This window comes from Rhipicephalus microplus, chromosome 7, assembly GCF_043290135.1.
Source record: "Rhipicephalus microplus isolate Deutch F79 chromosome 7, USDA_Rmic, whole genome shotgun sequence".
Lineage (NCBI taxonomy): Eukaryota > Metazoa > Arthropoda > Arachnida > Ixodida > Ixodidae > Rhipicephalus > Rhipicephalus microplus.
This window is the reverse complement of record NC_134706.1, coordinates 19927248-19949603: the sequence shown is the minus strand read 5'-3', so window position 1 is coordinate 19949603 and position 22356 is coordinate 19927248. Positions and strand designations below refer to the sequence as shown.

The window sequence follows — 22356 nt, the reverse complement described above, 5'->3', positions numbered from 1 at the left end:
TAAAGAACTGTACATGACAAATGCTACTAGTTTTATATCAGTTGCGTAAGTTGTAGAAAGGCAAATGCTAATATAAAACTAACAATGAACTGTTGAAAGCTATGAATAGTTAATTACACAATCAGATGATTCTCTTAATTTCCGAACAAAATGTTTTTTGCTATGCTTAAGAGTACTTAAATGTACTCTTGCTGAGAACTGAAACCACGTAGCATTTTGCACAAGGGCAGGCGCACCGCAGTCCTTGGGTGGGAGCTTTTGCTTTCGGTTAGGCCCAGGCTTCAATTTGGGCTAGTTACGGTACGGCATTGTAGTGCAATTACATTTCGCTCAGAGCAACTACTTTGCAGTGCTTAGGTCGTAAGTCACTATAAAAGCCTTTTTTGAACCTGAGAGAGTCGTGCGTTTTCTATTCGTCCATTCCATCACTGTACATGTAGTTGGCGTGGGCTAATTCCCAGAATGCCTCACTGCGATCAGTATGATGTAACGATGGCGACCTTCTATATCAGCCGGTGCCAGTCATGTGGGACAATGTATTCGATTTCGCTTTCTCGGGGGACACCGGAGCTGCCCTGCATCCGGTGACCCGTTCCTCGGCTCTTTCGCAAGTAAGTGGCCGCAGCTCCAGAGCACTCTCTCGGAGATTGACGACATACGCAATGTATCGGGAACCGATCGCGATGAGGTCATGTTTCGGGGGTGTGATGAAACTCAAACACGTAGAAGGATTCGATCACTGTGACATTGCAAGCCACTTTAGGGATAGCGCAACAGAACACGCCGTAATATTTTTTTATAGTTATCACTTCGGTGAAAACTCGTCTTAAGGCATAATGCGCTGAATGTCTTACGAGAGAGAGAGAGAGAGAGGGTTCAGGGAAAGGACGCAACTTCTGCAGCCCTAATTGGCAGCACGGCTCAGCGCCATCTTACGAGGGAGGTGAAAAAAAGCAGTGGTAACTTTAAGCGCCTCTAAACAACCACTGAAAACACGAATAAGAAGCGTGTTATTCTCTTCTGGCGTACTCCTCTTTTTTTGTCGATGCAACTGATACGTCAGCAGTCTACTCCCGCAACGTCATGGCGTAGTGAGCTCTCGATTGGTTCGCGCTCGAGGGGCGTCGCCCGTCAATCACCTGGTTTCCCGCTTTGTCGTCACGCCTGTTTTACCTTGTCCCACCCCCCGGCTATCGGGTGTAATCAATCGATTTCCCTTCATTTCGTGCGTTTTCGACTTCGCGAGCAGAAATATCAGCGTGTAAGCGAAAACAGCGATGTCTTGATAGGTTCAACGCGACCTGCTGACATTTCCCGCTCGCTCTATGATGAAATAAGTGGCGAGGAGGAGACAGCGCCAGATAGACCGGGAAATGGTGGCGAGAAGGAAACCATGCTCTCGTCTTTCGTTATGGCGATGATGATAGCGATAAGGCAATCTTCTACTGCGTCTGCGCTCAAAACAGTTGCCTTTTGACCTATAGTTCCATTTCGGCCACCACCACCATCATATTCATCGTTTGGTAACGTCATCACAGTTTCGTTTTGTTCATTCACCCCCTTTTTGGTCATGTGGCCTGTGTGACGCCGATTAGTACACTTACTACTTATTTTTCTATTACTGCTTCCAGTACTGTTATTACTATACTGCTACACGGCGAATCTACTATTACTGCGTCTAATAGTACAACGTCTATTATACTTTTATGAAGACGACGATGACACAAGATAGACATAATCGGGTTTTTACGGCAGTCTGATATACGAGCTCAAAAGCCTATTACTTGTAGTCCTAATTCATTGTAATATGTAACATTACCACTTTATTTTCTATTGTTTTTTTCATTTTTAAATCTAACATTTTTTAATAACGTGTAAAACATTCAGCTACTCATTCTGCGCCAATCACCATCCTCAAAGTGGGTACGTGCCATTGATATTGAGGGAAAAAATAAGCAAAACAAACGAATGCAGCTTTGCTCTAAAGTCTAAGCCATGCCATACTCTCTAACTCCATCGTCTACCGCCAGAGTGCGACAAGATGCAAAAAAAAAGGCGGGGGTGGGGGGTAGTGGCGAGGAGCCTTTTACGTCGTGAACGACCTTTTTTGTTGTTTTTTTATTTGCTCGGCACTAATGAACGCACGACTGGCGTTTGCAACGCTTCATTTCACGTCATCCCCACGCAGTGCCCTTTTTCGCTGTTTACACACCACTGTTATAGGGTGCGGCAAAAAAAGAGGAACAAAATAACAATAGAAAACGCCGCTGTTCTAAACACTTTATACATACCTGCATTAACAGGGCTGCGACGCGCGCTGGGCCGGCTTCGCTGTAAAAAGGGGACGCAATGTCGCGCTAAATTAGGCTCAAGAGGGCACCACCATCGTCACCGACGCGGCACTTCCAACGCACGTGGCGCCACCGTAACCCCTCTCCCATTTCCCTTTCCCACTTCTCTCTCTGAACGTCTTGCTTCCGGTCACCGTCCAACGGCGTTTACTATTAGCCCCCGATATTTTTGTATGGCGCGCTTGGCAGTGGTTGCTTGTTGGCGCGAGCCTCTTTCTTTCGTTCGTTCAAATAAACGGTTATCTGGGTAGATTGTTAATACGTCGCGACGCGCCAACACCGTCTCTTTTAATCTGCAACGAACGCGCGTTAGCAGTGCACAAAGCTCAGACTCAATGCCGGATCAGTGAAAGTTAAGCGCCACAAACACGTGCGTCAGTTGCGACAGTTTGCTCGTAAACCTAACTGAAGGCGACAGCTTCCTATATACTGGCGTATAGCTCCAACGCCCGCATCTCCTGCCCGTCGCGACACCTATGTTTGACGGCCTATTTCTGATATCTGTGAAGGGTAGACGGTATAATGTAATGCCTAACGTAATCACTTGTATGCTACAAGCACTGACTATCCGGACCCGATCAGAGAGAGGGAGATCGTCTTTAATTAAATTCCCGGAGATGTCGACCTCGTTTATCGCACTGGCTGGCCGCTCCATGGTGTCGCTATAGGTAATGGTGATATACACGACGATCACGTATAAACACAAATAATAAGATCGCTTGTCTTGGCTTATGAACTTGTAGTGCTGGGTAGTCCTTATTTACGAATGGTAAGGGTCGCTAAGCATGCACCGCAGTTTACAAGCTCATAATAAGTCCTCGCGTGGTTTTCTAACGTCTAAAGCATGAGCTCAATCTTTTTTTTTCATTATTGTAAGACAGCTTTTATATACATAACATATTGTAAGAAACTAGTACGTTTACTTTCATTGCCGTTTTGTGAATATCGTGCCACTGGGGTTTTGGTACCTTTCATGTTAATACGCACCGCTGCGTGTTTAAAAGTGCGTTCCATTTTGGAAGATGTATACGCTATCCATTGCGACTTTGGGTGAAAGCGATTTGTGTATAGCTGCTACGAAGGCCGCCGCGGTGGTGTAGCGGTTAGTGTGCCCAGCTGCTGACCGAAGGTAGCGAGTTCAATCCCGGGCGTGGCGATCGCACTCCGATGAACGCAGAAATGTTAAAGGCACTGTGCCGTGCCAGTGCACGTTAAAAAAAATTGACCCCGTATCCGTGTGTTTCACTGCAAATGTCGTCGAAAGACCATAGTCTTGCGCCTGGAGAGAGTGAACAAAACTTTTATTTGATGTTCTGCGCGAGAAAATCGGTGAATGGCATTGTGGACGCGCTGCGTCGCAGTGCCCCGAGCGTGCAGCGGAGGCGAACGAGCGCATCGAATCACGTCACACGTGAGACACGAGCGCCATCTGGAAGTTATCATGAAAAACGAAGCGCGCGTGCCCTGCGCGCTCGTCTTGGAGGCGATAAAGTGTAGAACGCAAGGCGACGGGCAGGTGCCGCCACTGTATCGTCTTAGCAAAGCGTTGGAAACACTTGCATTTTCGTAATAAGATGAACTGCGTAACGCCAAACAGTCGAGAAGAGTATTCCACACCCGCCGCCATGACAACAGGTGGCGCTGACTGAAGCTCCCACGTTTATATGTACACATAGTGTACTCTATAAAGTGAACGAGAGGATGAACGCCACCGTAGCTCAGTGGTAGTGCATCGGACACGTTTTTGGAAATCGCAGGCTAAGAACTGGCCGGTGAAGGTGACTTTTTCATCCACTCTGTTTCTTCAAATTTGATTTACAGTTACTTCTTATAACATTCTCGTGCTTTCCTTGGCACTATTGTCTGTTAGTTCTTGTTATTATTTTATCTAAAACCGGAGACACAGACGTGCATCTCTACGGTAAATTCGTCTATTTGAACGACCCTTTCTTGAAACTTACCTGCTAAGTGATGTGCGTTACTGAAGCACTGGTGAGTAAAGCAGTAAATAGTAAAAAAATGTTGCTGTTGGAAACTACTGCGTACAATGCGTGCATTGCCCCTCCTCGTGTTTTGCGCTTGTGGAGTTGAGACATTCTTTATTTTTGATTGCGCAGTGATTCCTCCCCATTTTTTTTTCTAAACGGCGGAGTTGTTTTATAGAGCTGGGTCTGACGAGTCACGACAGACGGGTGTCCATGGCACTTAGTCCCGCAGGTGGCGGGATCAAATCCCGGCTGCGGCGGCTGCATTTTCGATGGAGGCGAAAATGCTGTGGGCACGTGTGCTCTGATTTGGCTGCACCGTAAAGTAACCCCAGGTGGTCGAAATTTCCGGAGCTCTCCGCTACGGCGTCTCTCTTGATCACATGGTGGTTTTTGGAACGTTAGACCCCCAACAATTATCGTTATTACGGTAGTCAGTCACGCTGCGGTTTCCGTGTACACACCCATAGATGGCGCAACTGTTTCGGTCGAGGACCAAGCAGTGGCCTTACAGCGAAACAAGGTGGCGGTGACTCGAGCTTTAAAAAGGTCTAAGTTCACTCTACAAACGGGGGGTGTGGTACTGGAGGCCGCTACACGTCATTTTCCGCGGATATCAACTCTAACGTCATCACGGACAACTCGAAAAAAAATCACTGAATATCAATCACAGGAGAACCGCAGCTCCTCTGCTTATGGAGACTAGGCAAACTGGTATAGAAGTGGGGTAAATTTTGTTTTGTATTTAGTGTAGTATCTTCATTGCCATCGGACGGACCGTCATTATAGGGTCGTCCAGCCTAAACGTCACAATTTTCTGTGAAAACCCATTCCGTCGCGTCATGTTGAAAATCGATTATCTATGATAGCTTGTTAAACCCCTCCACGTTTTTTTTTCCTCTCTTGAGAGTCATTATCTCCGTTCGCTTAACTTAATGGTTAACCTAAAACCTTTTTTTGTTATACACACGACTTCTTGAACTACTATGTTTTTTTTTTCGAGTCAGTTGGCTAGCCTTGTTACACGAGGTCATTTTGGGCGAACCAAGCCGGCTCCACAACAAAAAAAAAAGAAAAATAGAGGAATCAAGATATAAATAAAAAGTTATAAAAAACAGAACGGCAACGCAAATGGCTTTTGGCCCCCACTTCGCGCTTTTGACTTTCACACTCCTGATTACCCACCCTGAATGTGCGGTCTAATGAGAGGAATCCGTGAGAAGTACGCCCATCGACAGCCCGTTGCCATGGCAAGTAATAAAAAATTATTGACGAGACCAAACGTGTCATGAAATACGTGCCCTGCTGTGGTCTGTACTAGAATACAAAGTCGGGCTAGCTGGTGGTTTAAGCTTGGGATATCAAAACAGCGCAAAAAATCGAGACAATTAATTGAGGACTACACGAGGACTATCAGACAAGGACGATCAGCGCTTGCGTCGTCTCTTGCTTATGCTACTTGTCTTTTTTTTCTGTGCTATTCTTAAATCCCAAGTCTGTCATGGTCATTTCGGTAACGTGGCCTCACTGAAGAGGGACACTCAAACGAAATGAAGAAGAGAAAAAAAAAAGATTTTTCGTGTGTCATATGAATAACTTTTTTGCAATTCCAACAACCCAGATTTTGCAGCGAGAAGACGCTTATAGTTCCGAAGACCGCGGTTTCGACTCCGGTTCCTGGAGGTCGCATTTCGATAGAGGTGAAACGTACTAAGCCCCGTGTGTCGACTATTGCGCATGCGCAAACTCCCCGGTTGTCTTTGTTCATGAAATGATCCTCTTGCTATAGGAGATGCTTTATTGTCCGTGTTTGTGCTTGCTGCATTCCCGCGACGCAGCTTTACTTTGTTGCTTCGCTGTCTAGTAATGTAGCCTTCGCTGCAACGCTCATATTTGGCGGGCTAAAGTACATAACTTCACGAATTGCCTTGCCACAGCCTCTGTAACGTGAGACCCCGTGGATCAATGAAACCAGGTGGTAATTTTATCAAGGCGCCAGAGTCTGCCCTAACACCACTGGAAGGCCCACGCGCCATCTGGTAGGCTAAATTACCATTATGTGTCTTTTCTTTCCCGCGTGTTATTCTTCCAGCGATGAACTCATCCGCTCCCGATAGTATTCTGGGAAACGACCTGGTTTTTCTACTGCTGGATGATTGACGGCGTGCGACACACGATCGCACGTAATTCGCGCGAAGTGACGATGATTCCTCTCTATCGTCTGCTTGTCTGTTTACAACAGCCTTACGCTTTCTGTGTGGGCCAACACTGTCGTCTGCTTGTCGTGACATGAGCCTACACTCATTGCGCCTGGCCAAACTGTCGTCTGTTTGTGTAGGTCGCCTGACGGTCGTCTGCTCGTCTGTTAGTATCCGGGCCCTGTCGTCTGCTTGCTCACTTAGCATACGCTTTTTCGTTTGGTGTGCCCGCTGCTCGCGTGCTTGAATACATTATGTAGGACGCGGTTGTAGCTCACCTCATAACGTTAAGCAAATAATCGTGTTCGTGGCGTATACGCCCTGTGTGGTTTCGGCGTTACATTAGTGTAGCGCATATTACTTCGCCGTTCCGATTGCGAGACGCGCCGATGGCGTCCGGTCACGAAACAGAAGTACGGGGTAGCAGACGACAAACACTTTGCGCGCTCCTTGTGCCCTACTTGGCCAATAGAACGGCAGAAATACACACGTGGGGTTGTGGGTTCACAGTGTGTCGATCGACCCTGACCACTGGTTTGCAAGACATGTGCTTTTTGGTTGTGTATCTATGTGACGAATCGGAATGCGCACCCTTAACTAAAGAGAATACCGAATGTTCTCGTATTAGTAAAGTGCCCTTTTACGATAGTAAAAAACACCACGCTTACCGCGGCAAGGCGCTTCGTAAGCGAGAATACGCGCAAAAAAAGGAAAACGCAGGTGGCGACGCCACCTTGAAGTTCCCGCACTAACCGCCGTGACGTCATGAATTCCGATGACGTCTACCGGGGCCTACGCAGCTCTTAACCAGTAAAAATGAAGCGTATACTCCTTGCAGCTAGCCAGAGACTTGGAGCGAGCCAGAGACACAAAACATCGTTGAAGCAATGTGGTCAAAATATCAACAAAAAAGAGCTTCGATGCTAAGGGCGTCAACACGGAATATTCTGGCTGAAATTTTAAAGGTTTTCTTAACAAGATCTCTTAGCAAGCACATGGTGCTATCGATAGCTAGCATAAAAGCACTAATCAATTACTGAAGTTTTCAGAAGATAATTTATTTGTCTAAGCTAATGCATGCTTCACGTCACCCCTTACCTCGTCCGAAGGACACTGCCGGTCTAATCTTAAATAAAGTTTGTTCATTCACTTACTGTTGTGTAAGGTGAGTAGCCGGTGACACGTGTACAGACACTAGCATGAATACTCTTATATATATATATATATATATATATATATATATAAAAGCAAGACGTACACAAAGGAATAAAATTGCTTTTGCTTCCCGAAATACACGCTGTTCGCTTGCTTTGAATGAAGGAAAGCAGGGGAATGGAAGGGCTAATTTTCTTTGCGAGACACAATATTATTTACATAGCAGACAATACCGCGAATGAAGATACAGGGGATGATATTTATATCATCTATGGTACTTTACTTTCTTTACATTGACTCAGTGTAAAGAAAGTAAAGTGGGCGCGAAGATAACTTGACGTTGTACCCAAACGAACAAAAAGGTCGAAGACGTTGGTGGAACCGAAACGCCCTTCCCTGCATTCCGTAGGGAAGCGAGGGTATATAAGGAACAAGAAGGAGAAGAGGCACCTCGGGCTGAGCTACATTGCGACGCAGTTATCCGGCGACGTTGGTGGAGAGGAAACACCCTTTCTCTACACGCCCGGTTTTCGGGATTGGCCCCCTCTGTAGCGCCTCGTCAAAGAAATCTCTCTCCAAACGCTGCATGTTTCGCCCTTGCCCAGGTTTTACCCCGCTGCACCTGAAACATTCGTCCCGGCAGAAACTTCTTCCCTGCTCGTTTTTTGTTTTGTTGGTTTGTTTCATAAAATGAAGTGCTATTCTTTTTTTTTTCTCAAAAAGCCGCGTCAAATTTAGATTTTTCGTGCTACAAAAGCCACATTCTGTGTCAACGAATATTCCTTCTAATCCTATTTTCGGCTGTCGCACCCTTCAAATCAAATCCAATCAAATCAAATCAAGTCCAATTTTTATTCCTTCACAAAACGATGTATACACAAGGAGCAACCGTAGTGTAAACTTGAATGAGACCTCCTATGTAGTACAAGCATAAATATGTCATCGGCAGCCACATTGCAGAGAGCATGACGACAACGTTTATAAGCGAAGTCCCGCGAAATGTTCACTTCACTATTAACATTTCCAGGTTGCGCACCAAGACAGAAATGACAAAAAGTGCAAAAAAAAAGCGCGATGCGACGTAAACAAAAAAAAAAAAGGGGGGGGGGGAGATTTTATACTACTACTTCCAAAACTTCCCAAGCCTTCTGAGACAAGTGAAACAAGAAACGTTTCACAACCGGCCCTGCCGTGTTAAAACCCTTCAAGTCTTGTAACGACTCGAGTTGTTTTCTTGTTCATTTCTTAGCCCTGTTTCAAAGGCATCGCGATTATTGTATAGAAAGCAGCTTTGCTCGGAACGAGCATTAAGACTCGAGAGGGTCGAAACAGGAGAACATTCTGCGTGGATTCATGCGCGCGAAACATATTTCTCCGAGGCATTTTTTTTTTCTCGAAGCTCCGTGAAAAATCTGAGCGCGACACTGTGTAACAAATGTTTCAGACAACCACTTTGTTTACGCCTTTTCCGACTCGGAAGCCCGGTTGCCTCGTGTGCCACTAAAACGCCACTCAAAGGGACACTGAACTCGTTTTTTTTTCTTTTTAGACAGGAGGTGTTAAAGAAAGGAGAAACGTGGCATCCGCCGCTGACATTCCGCTAGTAGCAAGTCAGGGTTAAACTCTTACAGAAATGTACAGAAAAAAAAACAAGGAAAAAAATTTCGCAAAACATGCACGCTCCAGCACTGTTTTAAAAAAAAAAAGTTGTTTCATCGACTATAGCTGATAAAAACGAACCTCACCGGTATCCTGGAATGCTCACATATTTGCATGCAATCGCGTGCGCTAAAACAGAAGTATACGGCTTTACTTTCGTATTGTATGTAATAACCTAGGATTATATTGGATATGGAGTGTTTAAGAGTTTATGTTTCGGACGGTATGCGTGTATACCCTATAAGTCAAACTGATAAAAAAACAAAACAATGATGGATCCAGTAATTGAGGGCTACGAGCCCTTAGTAGTGACTGGAGCTTAATAACGCAAGTCTTACGGCTTGATTATCGCCCGTGATGGGCGCATTTTGTGGTTAGAGCTTATGAATGTGGTTAGAGCTTATGAAAACGTGGAGCCAACATTACCAACTATGCACGTGTGTACAACGTTTCAAGTGCATCTTTAAAGAAACCGTCGTGAGACAGACAGACGGACAGACATACAGACAGACAGACAGACGGACGGACGGACGGACGGACGGACGGACAGACAGACAGACAGACGGACAGACAGACAGACAGACAGACAGACGGACTGACGGACGGACGGACGGACGGACGGACAGACAGACAGACAGACAGACAGACAGACAGATGGACTGACGGACGGACGGACGGACGGACGGACAGGCAGACAGACAGACAGACAGACAGGCAGGCAGGCAGGCAGGCAGGCAGGCAGGCAGACAGACAGACAGAGAGACAGACAAACAGACAGACAGACAGACACAGACAGACACAGACAGACAGATAGATAGATAGATAGATAGATAGATAGATAGATAGATAGATAGATAGATAGATAGATAGATAGATAGATAGATAGATAGATAGATAGATAAAAAAGGACAAATGTAGAAAAGTGGGGTGACTATTTTGAAACATTTAGTAAAATCAGAAATTAGTCGTAAAGGTGGGAGGTTGAGAGGCCTCCAGAAATAACAATTACTAAACATAAAAAAAGGAAGGAGACCACATTTTTCTGCAAGCGCATTTGACCTACTCATATGGCGGTGCTTCTTTCTCTTGCCACAAATGAGCGCGAACTGCAACGAGCTCGACATGCCAGCAAAATCTGTCCTATTCATAACCGTTCATAATCGCAGCCGATTCTGCCCCGCCCGCGAGCATTTTCATTGTTTCAACTTCATGCGCGTGTGTTCACACAACTCACAAAGCAAAACAAATTTTTGTCGCCAGTTATGTCGGGAAACCTGCTCTTGAAAAAAAAAAAACGTTTTGCTTAACAGTTATACAAAGAAATCCCTTTTTCTTTTCATGACTAAAAAAATGTGTTCTTTTCTTTCCGAGCGTTCGTTGAAAAGAAAACACTGACTTGCGATTCTTCAAGGTCTTTTGTACACAAACAAAAGCACCCCATGAAATAGCTCCAAAACATCTGTGACACAAACAATGAAAGCACCCACGCGCATTTTCTCGAATGAAGCCAAGAAAAAGCTAGAAACAGTGCAAAATATACGAGATAAACGAAGCATCATACAAAATGAGCCTTAACTGCGGGTAGGGTGGTTGCACGGAGTTTCCTTAAGTTATGTAGAGGCCACTCTTGTGCTACGATCGTTCATACACCTTGGGAATGGTGGGTAGTGCTCGAATTCCTAGCCTTCGAGCTCGTGGACTTCGAAAGCACTTGTGGATTTGTTTATTGCTGCGTTTTGGTCTCGTTTCGACTGAAAAAACGAACCGTTGCCAACTTCGTGGTCCGATTTCAATTAATGAGCTTAAGAAGTCAAAGCGGGGAAACGGAGATGGTCGACATTTGCTGATCGTGGTCTTGCGGCAAAGCGGAATTCAGGCCACGCCAAGCCAAGCCAAGCGAAGCCGAAATAATGAAGATTAGACACATTCGTGCACTAATACCCATGATTCCCACGCTCGCTGAAGTTCCACGCGCGAAGACACTGGCACAACAGTGACCTCTGGAGTATGATTGGGAAACTGCATGTCGACCAATATGGTGGTCTGTACATGACGTAGACGGTGGTAGCGGGGCTGAGCACGATGTAGGTGACTCGGCAGTGCTTCCTTCGCGCGGTGCCACGAGCGAGGCCTAAGAGATGATAGTCAGTGTTTTTTCTGTGTGTTTCTTCGTTCGCCTGGTCTATTTGGGTTATTTTCCCCCTTTTACAATGCGTGACCAATTAGCCCAACAAAACTTACTTCTAGGAAAACCAGGAAACTTGTGTGTTGTATATCAAAGACGTTCTCTCTGTTGCAAAGTCATTCTAGACGAAGCACGTTTTTTGCTGGTTTCATGAAAGATCTGTCAGAAGAGTACCCGCTAGTGTTTAATTATACAATTTTGCATCTCAACCGCAGCCTGCTACAGTCAGTTACAACCTAAAAAAAATCGGTGGATCCCACGTACCTGGTAAGTTATGCAAAGCATGCGGAGGGAAGGTGGCCATGTTGTAACTTCTTTATTGAGCGACACGTCATTAAATGACGCTAAATATATCTACAAATATTGCACGCACAGACATATGCTGAAGTGTTGCAGATGTTTATATAATTAGTTGTTCGCACTTGAGCAACGATGCCAACTGGAACTTGCGTATTTGCAAAACCAGAAGCTGATATCAAAGCTGATGCTCGCGAAGATGCTGGCCTGGACACTGCTACATAAATCAACTTCAGCGCATATCAACTATAACCCCAACTGACGTTAACCCGACGTGACGGCTGTTTCGAAAGGGTACATATGCAATGTTTATAAAATTGGGAAGGCAGCACTGCAACCACTACTGACGTTTCACGAAGATTAGCGTATATTTGAAAAGTCGATCCTATAGACCTGGCTTAGCTCTGTGGTAAAAGGCTTCATTACAACGCAGAATGCTTGGGTTCGATTCCAGCTGGGACCGTGATATTTATTCTTTGCATTCGTCGGGTCGATGCTACCGATGTCGGGCATTTCTTTACGCTCACACGGTAAAATTGTCCATGTGTGTTCTCTCGTTCCTGGGTAGATGTTAAGTGTCAATCACCTGTGACACATACCCGCATACCAGCCAGCGACACATACCTGCCCGTGCGTATGTGCCACTCTCTGGCGGGAAGTGTTTGACGACGCAAGCGACGGGATTGTGACATTATTCATGTCTTGACCAGTGCGTCATATTCGTCAAAGTATCTGACTCTTTCATGCTAATTTTGGTTCACGCCAAGATAAGAAGGTGACCACGAGGGCACCCAAACGTAAGCGGCTAGATAGATAGATAGATAGATAGATAGATAGATAGATAGATAGATAGATAGATAGATAGATAGATAGATAGATAGATAGATAGATAGATAGATAGATAGATAGATAGATAGATAGATACGCTCGAAGTCGCCGAAGTTCGCCAAAAAATGCTTCGCATTTTAAAAAAGATATCTGGCCTCCGCCCATAGAACCACGCCGCGGCTGCCCTCCAACCGTGAAAGACAATCGTGCTAGCTTGCCTGCGCTCAAACCGTAAACTCTTTCTCTCGGCTGGAGTAAACGTACGACGCATATAGGTAGCTAAAGGTTTGCCGTTAAAACCTAAAACATTACGGTTGGCTGAACAGAGATACCAGAGTCTTTGTCAAACATGAAGAAAACGTTAAAATTTCTGACCTCAAACCGGTGACTTAAGCGTGGGTATGTATGCTACAATGAACCATCCGACTTGGTGACTGTTGGACGTTGCAAATTGTTCGAAGTTTTGGTAATGCCTTTCCACGGGAAGGCTCTATGCTCTCCCGTAGTAGAGTACCAAGTACTATGAATCGTTAACTATAATACCGGTGTCACACCACCGCTTTAATCGCGATCACCATTATGACCGCTGCTATACGGCCCAAGCTAATCCGGTTCGAGCTTGGGTCAGATGAAATACTCCATATGGCATTTGCGTGCCGCAAAACATGCTACTGACAAAACTCGGCGCACGGTACACATATAGAGATCCCTTTATTAACAATGTTAATCGTGCAAGATCCGCTCGAACGTCAAAAACTTTGCATGCCACTACAATAATAATTTCATATATTCATCACTCGATAAAATTTTCCTAGCACTTACCTGTATTGCCGAGTGAGATTCTTAACGTTCGCTTTTATTTCTGATGTCACCCGAGCTCGTAGCCGTGTATGTAGTGACAGCGGAGCGTCTATCTCGTTGTACGTGCCAGTGTTTCACTTCTGGGGCCTCAAGTCTGTTCCAGTCGCTCCTGCCAGCGCTCAAGTATACTGTAAAGCTCTCCTCATTCGACCACGAAGTGCGCGTAAATGCGACGTTGTCGAAAGGCTTGCGACACTCATAATCAGTTTGATTCGAGGTGTTCCAACAGCTCCGTCGGGGCAAGAGTTGAACTAAGCGCTGAAGGCAACGGCCGACTGCTTTTCGTTTGCATGCTTCTCCCGTAACTACTGGCGGTCAATGCGATTCTTAAGATATGCAATACTTCAGATAATGTTCCAATTTAAACAGCTTATTATTTGCTTGCTTATAAACACCTGTCTGTTTTAAAGTGTTTTTATCAAACTATTCTCGATTTTCTGCTTTGCTGTGCTTTCGACAAGTTCGGCCAGGGGGTGCATACGACAGCGAAATCGCAATCTCTCAGGCAGATCGCGATGCGCGGATCACGATAATCCTGATCCCGATCACGCCTGATCGTGATTAAAAGCGACCAAGCAGCAGCGCCTAATCTGGATCGTAGTTAATCCGGATCGACACTGATCTCGATTAGAAGTTGGCCTCGTGGCAGTGGTATTATTCTAGACTCTTTTGTGGGCTTCTGCGTGTTGGTACGACGTTGATTTGATGATTGATATGTGCGGTTTAACGTCCCAAAACCAATACATGATTATGAGAGACGTCGTAGTGGAGGGCTCCGGAAATTTAAACGACCTGGGGTTCTTTAACGTGCACCCAAATCTGAGCACACGGGCCTACAACATTTCCGCCTCCATCGGAAATGCAGCCGCCGCAGCCGGAATTCGAACCCGTGCCTTGCGGGTCAGCAGCCGAGTACCTTAGCCACTAGACCACCGCGGCGGGGCTGTTGGTACGACGTTATCTTTGACAACAGTGCGATCAGCCATCCGATTTCATGACGGTTGGGCGTTCCGAAATGTGCTAAAGTTTGGCGTGAGTTTATCGCTGCAGCGATCGCCCTAGGCCCCACTGGACGACTTTATGCTCTTTCATAGCAGAGTACCCAGTACTCTAGGGCTGTGTTCAAATTCTTAGACAGCACGTAGACAGTATACGCAGACTGCTTAGAAGACAGCACCGAGCCCATGCTGTCCGAAAATCGCAACGCGTCTGGGCGGCTTTTACGCGACAATGCGCCACCTCGCGTCGAGAAGAGAAAGCTAAAATAAACAAACGTAACAGTTGTATTGTTTCGCTTATTTCGTGTTGAAATTAGGAACAATTAAACTTTGCTCACATTGAGCGTCTAGGGAAGCGTCTGCTTGTGTGCAGTCGACCATTCCGGCGAGATCCGATCCATCTGACCGACTCGCTGAGCCGCCATCTTGTTTAGACAGCAAATTAGCCTGCATCGCATTTGGCTACGATGCCGTCTTTTCGGAGCTGTCTATTTTACCGGCTACATGAGAATTAGAATGGCATTTAAGACGGCCACCGTCAATTTAGCTGTCTATTTAGCCGTCTACGGTGAGTATTGGAACACACCCATAATCGTTAACTATAACTATAAACACGTTTGTGGGCGTGTTGGTATACGGCGTTATTTTAGACAACAGGGTGTCAACAAGTGTGACCCACAGGACGGCATTACGCTCTACCATAGTTAGCACGCTAAATTGTTACCTACTTTTTCTTAACACATGTTCGAAGTTATCTGGTTAGACACAGCCTCAAAGGTATCCCATATAGTAGAGTAAATATGGTACTCTAAATCGTTGAACACTTGTTCTTAACACGTCGTCGTTCCACTGGGACAGCTCTCCCATAAGCGAGTGCTTATGGCGCTCTGAGGCGATTACAACGTACTCTCAACACTCACCGTGTCATCGCACACGTATCCGCGGGACTTCATTCGTAACTCGGACTTCTTATGCTCTACAACAGTGGAGTATACTTCCGAATTGTCGAACATTAGTTCTGAACACACCCATGCGAATTGTCGCCGGGAGGAGCTGAGATTCGTTATCAGGTCTTAATCAAAGGCGCAACAAGTGTTTTTTTTTTTGAGGGGGGGTATTCAGCCGTACTTGATGTATGTTTGTTCGTGTATTTGTTTGTGCGTGTGTGTGTGTGCATGCATGAGCAAGCAAGTTTGAGAAATTTGGGGGAGGGTTTAACGTCTACCCTTTCTCCAGCTACGCCTGCGGTGGCAATGAAGCATGCTCCTCTGAGCGCGCGTAGTTGCATCGTTTTTCAGCATTCGGGCAGGCAGCGACTTGCTGGGAATCGAAAAACACGCGCCAATAGACACAAACGGCGAATAAGCATGATAATTCGTTGACCAGCTGCAGGCTACGACGCATGTTGATGCATAAGTCATTCTTAATCAGCGTGGGGGCGATGGTTGGTTCTGCCAGTGAACTTTCAGTTTTGAGTAACCTAAATACGAAAGCCAAAAAATGGGTAAAGGGGGGGGGCACGAAAGGCCAGCAGTTTACCTCATACTTACATATTAGTTCCTAATTACATGTCCCGCTTCGAACTTTAGCATCTCTAGACCCATTTAGTCGAGCGAACAAGTTCTTATGCTGGTTCATGCATTACCATTTGTAAGTTCATGAAACATGATTGTGGAACTGAATCGCCTTGGAGCGACTTGCTACGCTGCAATCAACGGATGTGGCTGCCTTCTCCTCAGTGCAAATGTGATCGCAGGAGTAGCCGCCCCGGGAGCTAGACGGATAGGCGAAATTAATCTAGCCTTCTGCGTAGAACGTCCACTTCATGCGCCCTTTGGCTACAGCAGGAGCGTAGGCAGAATTTTTTTTTCCGGGGAGGAGAAGGGGGGGGGGGCGTGAAGTCTTTGAAATTGTTGTTTTTCGCTCTGTGTGTCGTGCTGAAAAAAAAAAAATCAGAGAGCCGTGCACACCGCCACCGAAACATCAGAAGGAACGCCACCCCCCCCCCCCCCGGCTACGTCGAAAACATTTCGGGGGGGGGGGGAAGTATAGTCTTGTGCCTTCACCCCCATGCCTTCATCGCTGGGCTACGCGAAATACAGAGACCTCTTGCGCGTAAGTTGCCGTAGGAAAAATAAAGAAAACGAAAGGCCTTCGCGGAAGGCGCAGCACAGTCACAGCGAAAGCTAGAAGAGCGGCCTTTCAGAGCCTTTTCTAAACACTCATTGGGTAACTGCTACAAGCACACTTGCTTGATACCCACTACGGCATTATTAATAGAAATTTTAAGGTAGTAGGCCGGCATTCGCTATGCTATTTTTTGTCATTCATCTGAGAAGCGTGGTATACGCTAAACACTTGCAAGGAATTTCGTGTCAATTGTTCATGCAGCGGCTGACGACGATGAGCAATTATATATATGGCTGAAGTGGGTATGCACCACAGGTAATACTGAACAAGAACGAGCTTTTGTAATGAGTTGGAGCGTTGGACGACCGACTCGTTGCTCTATTCACATTGTTCGTCGACTGGTTGTTCTTTCGCTGTTTAAAAAAAACGCATTATAAGCCGTACTAACGCCATTGCTTTCCGGACATCAAACCTGCCTAAAGCAAGTTTGCCGGCGTGTCTCACTGGTATAATACTGGGCTGCCACCCAGCGGACCCGGGTTGGAGCCCCACTGTGTCATTAGTACTAAGTTTTTTTGTTTTCGTGCGATGTGGTTACGGACACCGGTGGCGGAAAACTACAGCGCCACGCGTGACTTGAGTTGTGATCTCATAACAGCTTTCGCTGTAAGGGCCAAACTACATAAGCGCGAAAATGCACGCGACGAGCGACGCTATGAACGACGAAACAGGGCGTTCGCGCGACGTGTCGCGTGCTCGTGTTCGCGCGATCGCTCGGTTCTCCAGATTTGGAAACCGTCGCTCATCGCCCGGAAGTGTTGGGCTCAAGCAGCCCTTACCGAAATACCGGAAAAGACAGACTACATAGGTGCACGTGACCCTGCCCGAGTCACGTATGCGCAACAAGAAATAACGCAATGTTTATTACGCATGTGCATATAAAAAAGTGCTGCAAGGCACTCATAAACACTTTCCGTTTCATTACACAACAATATATCTTATTTTTAAATTGCATACCGCTCGCTACGCGGTTTTCTTGGTGCGAGTTGACGGCCTCATGCCAGCAACAGTGGAATTCGCTCGCCGAAGCCGTCGCGTGAATGATGCTTGCCTGCGCTAGCGACTGATCGCGCGACGCCGATCTACGTCGCGTCGCTTGTCGCTGTCGCGTGCATTTTCGCGCTTATGAGGTTTGGCCTTAAAACGACAACGCCGCAGCCTTGTTCCTATTACGCTACCAACGCTGAACCAGCATACCTTTCACATAACGCGTTCGTTCACTTTATCAAAATGCCATATCATGAAAGTATGGGGAAAAAAAAGAAACAGAACGTTCCCTATTCTTTAACACTACTGAATTCAAGTAAAACGGAAACAGTATTGTGCTTAGAGACATGGCAAACTCACCCTGAAATCCCGCAAATTCACCCGACTCGATGCTGCGCAACGCTGTTGTGTTTCGCAAGAGCACACGATTTATGGATTTCGAATCCTTGGTTACACGTTGCCAAACTCGAATAAGTTTGCAATCGTGCAAGAAAATGTAGCCACATCTTTGCTTCTATTAAAAACATGTGGTATTTTTTTTTATGGCGCAATGTTGTGTAGTCTGAAATGGCACCCTTTTTTATATATGTAGCGACCATAGTTGCCTCATGTAGTGTCATAGCTTTTTTTATCGCATTGTGTACTGTTTATCGCTACTTGTCATTGTAAAACTGTATTGATCTTGGCCCCACCGCAGTGGTCTAGTGGCCAAGGTACTCGGCTGCTGACCCGCAGGTCGCGGGATCAAAATCCCGTCTGCGGCGGCTGCATTTCCGATGGAGGCGGAAATGTTGTAGGCCCGCGTACTCAGATTTGGGTGCACGTTAAAGAACCCCGGGTGGTCGAAATTTCTGGAGACCTCCACTACGGCGTCTCTCATAATCATATAGTGGTTTTGGGACGTTACACCCCAGAAATCAATCAACGTATTGATCTTGTGCCTAATCACCGCACTGTGTGTGTTCTGCTCTGAGCTGCCCTCTCTATACGATGGACATGCGAGGTTTGCCTACTTTACGGCGGCTTCTACTCGCATATGCCTCCAACATGTATATCAACACGTTTATTGGAAATAGCCTAAAAAAAGGTGAGGCGAACCAACTTAGAATGATACCTGAACAATATATCGGCTATAACGATGAGACGCTGCTTCACCGTCACCTTTTTATAATGCTTTCTATGGTGAAATAACCCGCTTACTGCAATATGTCCACATGTCACGTTATCGGCGATAACGATGGATTTTGGCTGTTGGGTGTCCGTGTCGAAAGGTGATGACACGTGAAGTTCTCGGGAAAAAAAAGAAAAAAACCAAAAATGCAACTGCTGAACGCCCACCCGCAACACATACGTTCCCCGGTTTCCCTTCGGATCCGCAGTGTGTACTATCTGCGTCAAGTGAAACCCGAACAGCTTTCGCGATGGTATACTGAGCGCCGTTCCGGTTATCACCATTGATAGGCGATCACATCCTGTTCGACAGCTTTGCGTATATATGCGTGCCTGTCCATGGTGATACATTGACGGCGTGCATTATATACCATCATGAAGGCTTGCCGCTGTTCTGGTTTCATTTGACGCTCATAAATACATCACAGCCTAGTGTTGTGGCAGTGCGGCAATGCCCACTTTTGAAATCTGCTACAGCGCGGTGGTGGCTGCCGTTCATACACTTCCGGGCGTGCTGTTTGAATGAGCAGTTGGGTCTTGGAAGATTTTAGGCGTCCGATACCTCAGACGTGATTCACAGGCCGTATGGGCCTTGTGGTGCTCCTATGAAAGCGTCCGAATTTTTGATCACGTTCGAAAAAGCGTCAGCATTGTTATCCTTGTCACTTGTGTGTATTATTGGCATATCCCATGCGATATTATATAGTTTTCTCAAAACATCCTGCTATCTCCTATTTAGGATTTTTTTTCGTGCAAACTGTTTGTAGCAACTGCTGGCTATAAGAATGAAATTTTCGTGGCACTCTAGCATTGTCATAAGTGGTTCCGGCTGTAAACGCGCCTGCTTGTGTCGAGGTCGGAGTTGACGAACCCGAATGTGCAGTCCCGAATATCCCCGTATGTTCACAATGCCAAGATGAGCGACCGATGAACAAGATGTTCACCATCCCGCATGTACACTGTGTGGCGAGACAAGTGTCTGGCAGAGGGGATGTTCTCGATCCCCGATGTCCCCGATGCCGAAGAGAACTTGACTTAGCGGACTCACCTTGCTGACCGTGGCCTGAGTGTTTCCGCCGCCGCCACCAGGGGCCGCCGAGGAGCGCGGAAAGAGGCTGTCCTCTTGCGGCTGCTCCCTGCCGCGACCGGAACCGCGGACGCCCGCGACCGCGGCGCAGGTGAACGCCTTGGCGAAGGACTTCTTGAAGTTGTCGCTGAGGAAGGCGTACAGTATGGGATTGACGGCCGAATTGGCGTACGACAGCAACTGGCTGAGCAGGAATATGGTGACCGTGAATGCGGTGGCCTGCGCCGCGCCCAGGCAGCTGATGTACAGCTGTCCCGCCCAGTAGGGCAGCCAGCAGATGACGTAGACGGTGATGACGGTCAGCACGAGATAGGTGACCCGGCGGTGCTTGGCGCGGTGGCGTGAGCGAGGGCCGACGCGGCTCAGCCTGAGTATGACGAGCACGTAGAAAAGGAGGATCAGGAGCAGCGGTATGGCGAAGCCCAGCGTGAAGGAGTACAGGGTGAACGCCGCCTGGCCGTTCATGACGACCGACTCGGGCCACACGATGGTGCACGACTTGACGGGACCGGCGTCCACCACGCTGGCGTACATGTACACCGGCACCATCAGGAGAGCGGACACCGTCCACGCCGTCAGGCAGACGAACTTGGCGATGAAGGGAGTCCTATACCGAGGCGAGGATATGGGGTGGCACACTGCGACGTACCGGTCGGCCGACATCACGGTGAGCAGTAGACTCGAGGTGAACTGGTTTATGGACGTGGTCGTCATGTACACCTTGCACATGGCAGCGCCGAACGGCCAGTACTTGAACACCATGGTGGCTATGAAGAAGGGCAGCCCCACCAGGAACATTTCGTCGGCCAGGGCCAGGTTGAAGATGTACATGTTGGTGACCGTCTGCATCTTGGAGAAGCGTAGCACCACGTAGATCACCAGCGAGTTGCCGCACAGGCCGACGAGGCAGACCAGACCGTAGAGGAGTTTGGAGAACTCGACGACGAACTCGGGGTGGCTGGTGAAGAACGGTTCTTCGGCCGCCGTGGCCGGGGCGCTGCAGTTTGGCGGTACCAGGGCCGCCAGGGCCCGCGGACTTGCCGATCCGTTGGCGGCTGCGCGGCACAACAGTGTTTCATTCATTCTATCTCTTGGTTTCTTCCTTTTAATCCCGTTTACACAACAGGCCCAGAGAAAAAGGAGCAGAGAGCCGCGGAGGAGACTTTTTTTTATCGGTCAGCGGCGTTCGACGTCTCCGACGTCAACGTTAAACCACGCCCGGCGTCGGCGCGCGCTCCGAAGCGATCCGGGCTGCTGCGCCGTCGACTGCCGGTCTCCGGGCATCGATCCGTTCCAGCTCCGGGCCAACATGGCGCCGCCGATCACCGGCGTCGCGCGCTAACTCAAAGAACAAAAACAACCTTCCCGGGCTTCTTGTGTGTCTTCTATCCGCAAGACAGCCGGTGGTCCCGTCGCTACGTCCGCGACCACTTCGCTCACTCGAACACTACGTCGAAGACGTTGTGAACGTCCTCGACGCGACGTGAAAAAACTCGACGCGAGTTAACGTACGACACACGCACGCACTGACACTGGCTGAGGAGAGCGCCCGGAGGTCCGCCTCCTAGTAGACGGCGTTTTCTTTCGGAGGCGCAGCTGCCGTATCGGCGGCGTCGCGCGAACTCCTCCCGGCGTCGGCGTTCGAGTCGTCGGCGGCAGCGCCGGGATGTTGTGTGCGGCGCCGTGGAGCGCGAGGTGGTGATGATGCTGCGAGCTGGCTCGCCTCTGCAGCTTGCCGCCCTTGCCGTCTCGTGTCGCTACAGGCGCGGCGCTGGTGGAGAGGTGAGTGGAACCAACAGAAAGAAGGAGAAACGAACGAAACCGGCACGATAAAAAAAAATTAAAGGTTCGCGTGTGGCGAAAAAAGGCGCGCGCGATCGCCTCTTCTTCTTCTTCGCACTCTCCGAGATTAAGGAGGATGCGAGATCATCCCTTTTAGAAATGCTGAAGAGGTGTTGACCGCGCCGGCCGCAGTGCAGCGTTAGAAGCTATCCTAAACGAAAGCTGTTTGTTTACTTGGTAAGCCGTTCGGCTAGTCACTTAGATTGTTCGTCGGTTAGCGAGATAATTGTACGGCTGGCTATATAGTTGGTCATTAGTAAGTTATCCGCTTTGTGAGCTAGTCGGTCAGTTGGTTAGGTTAGTTATTGTAGAAGTATTGTTTTTGTAGCGAAGTAATTGTGTATTTGACTATCTAGTTTATTGTGCATTGGCTCGCGAAGACGTGAGCGGGATAAACAGGAGACATTAGTGACGAAGCCGAGGTGTTGGAGGCTATGCTACATGAAGACTGTTCGTTTGTTGGCTAGTAAGTTGGCAAGTCATTCAGTCCTCTGTTTTCTTTTGTTCTGTTTGTGGGTTAGTATCCGAATGGTAAACCTGGCTGTTTACGTGATTCGCAAGTT

The 22356-nt window shown here is 47.5% G+C and overlaps 1 protein-coding gene across 1 annotated transcript in view; it reads right to left on the bottom strand.

The window, feature by feature from the left end:
- LOC119179352 (somatostatin receptor type 2) overlaps positions 1–21334 on the bottom strand; it is a 152982-nt gene extending 131648 nt beyond the window's left edge. The window contains exon 1 of the mRNA XM_075868801.1: positions 19913–21334. Within this exon, the coding sequence (XP_075724916.1) occupies positions 19913–21034 (1122 nt within the window). The 5' untranslated portion in view covers positions 21035–21334. The remainder of the gene's footprint in view (positions 1–19912) is intronic.
- Positions 21335–22356: the final 1022 nt, after the last annotated feature.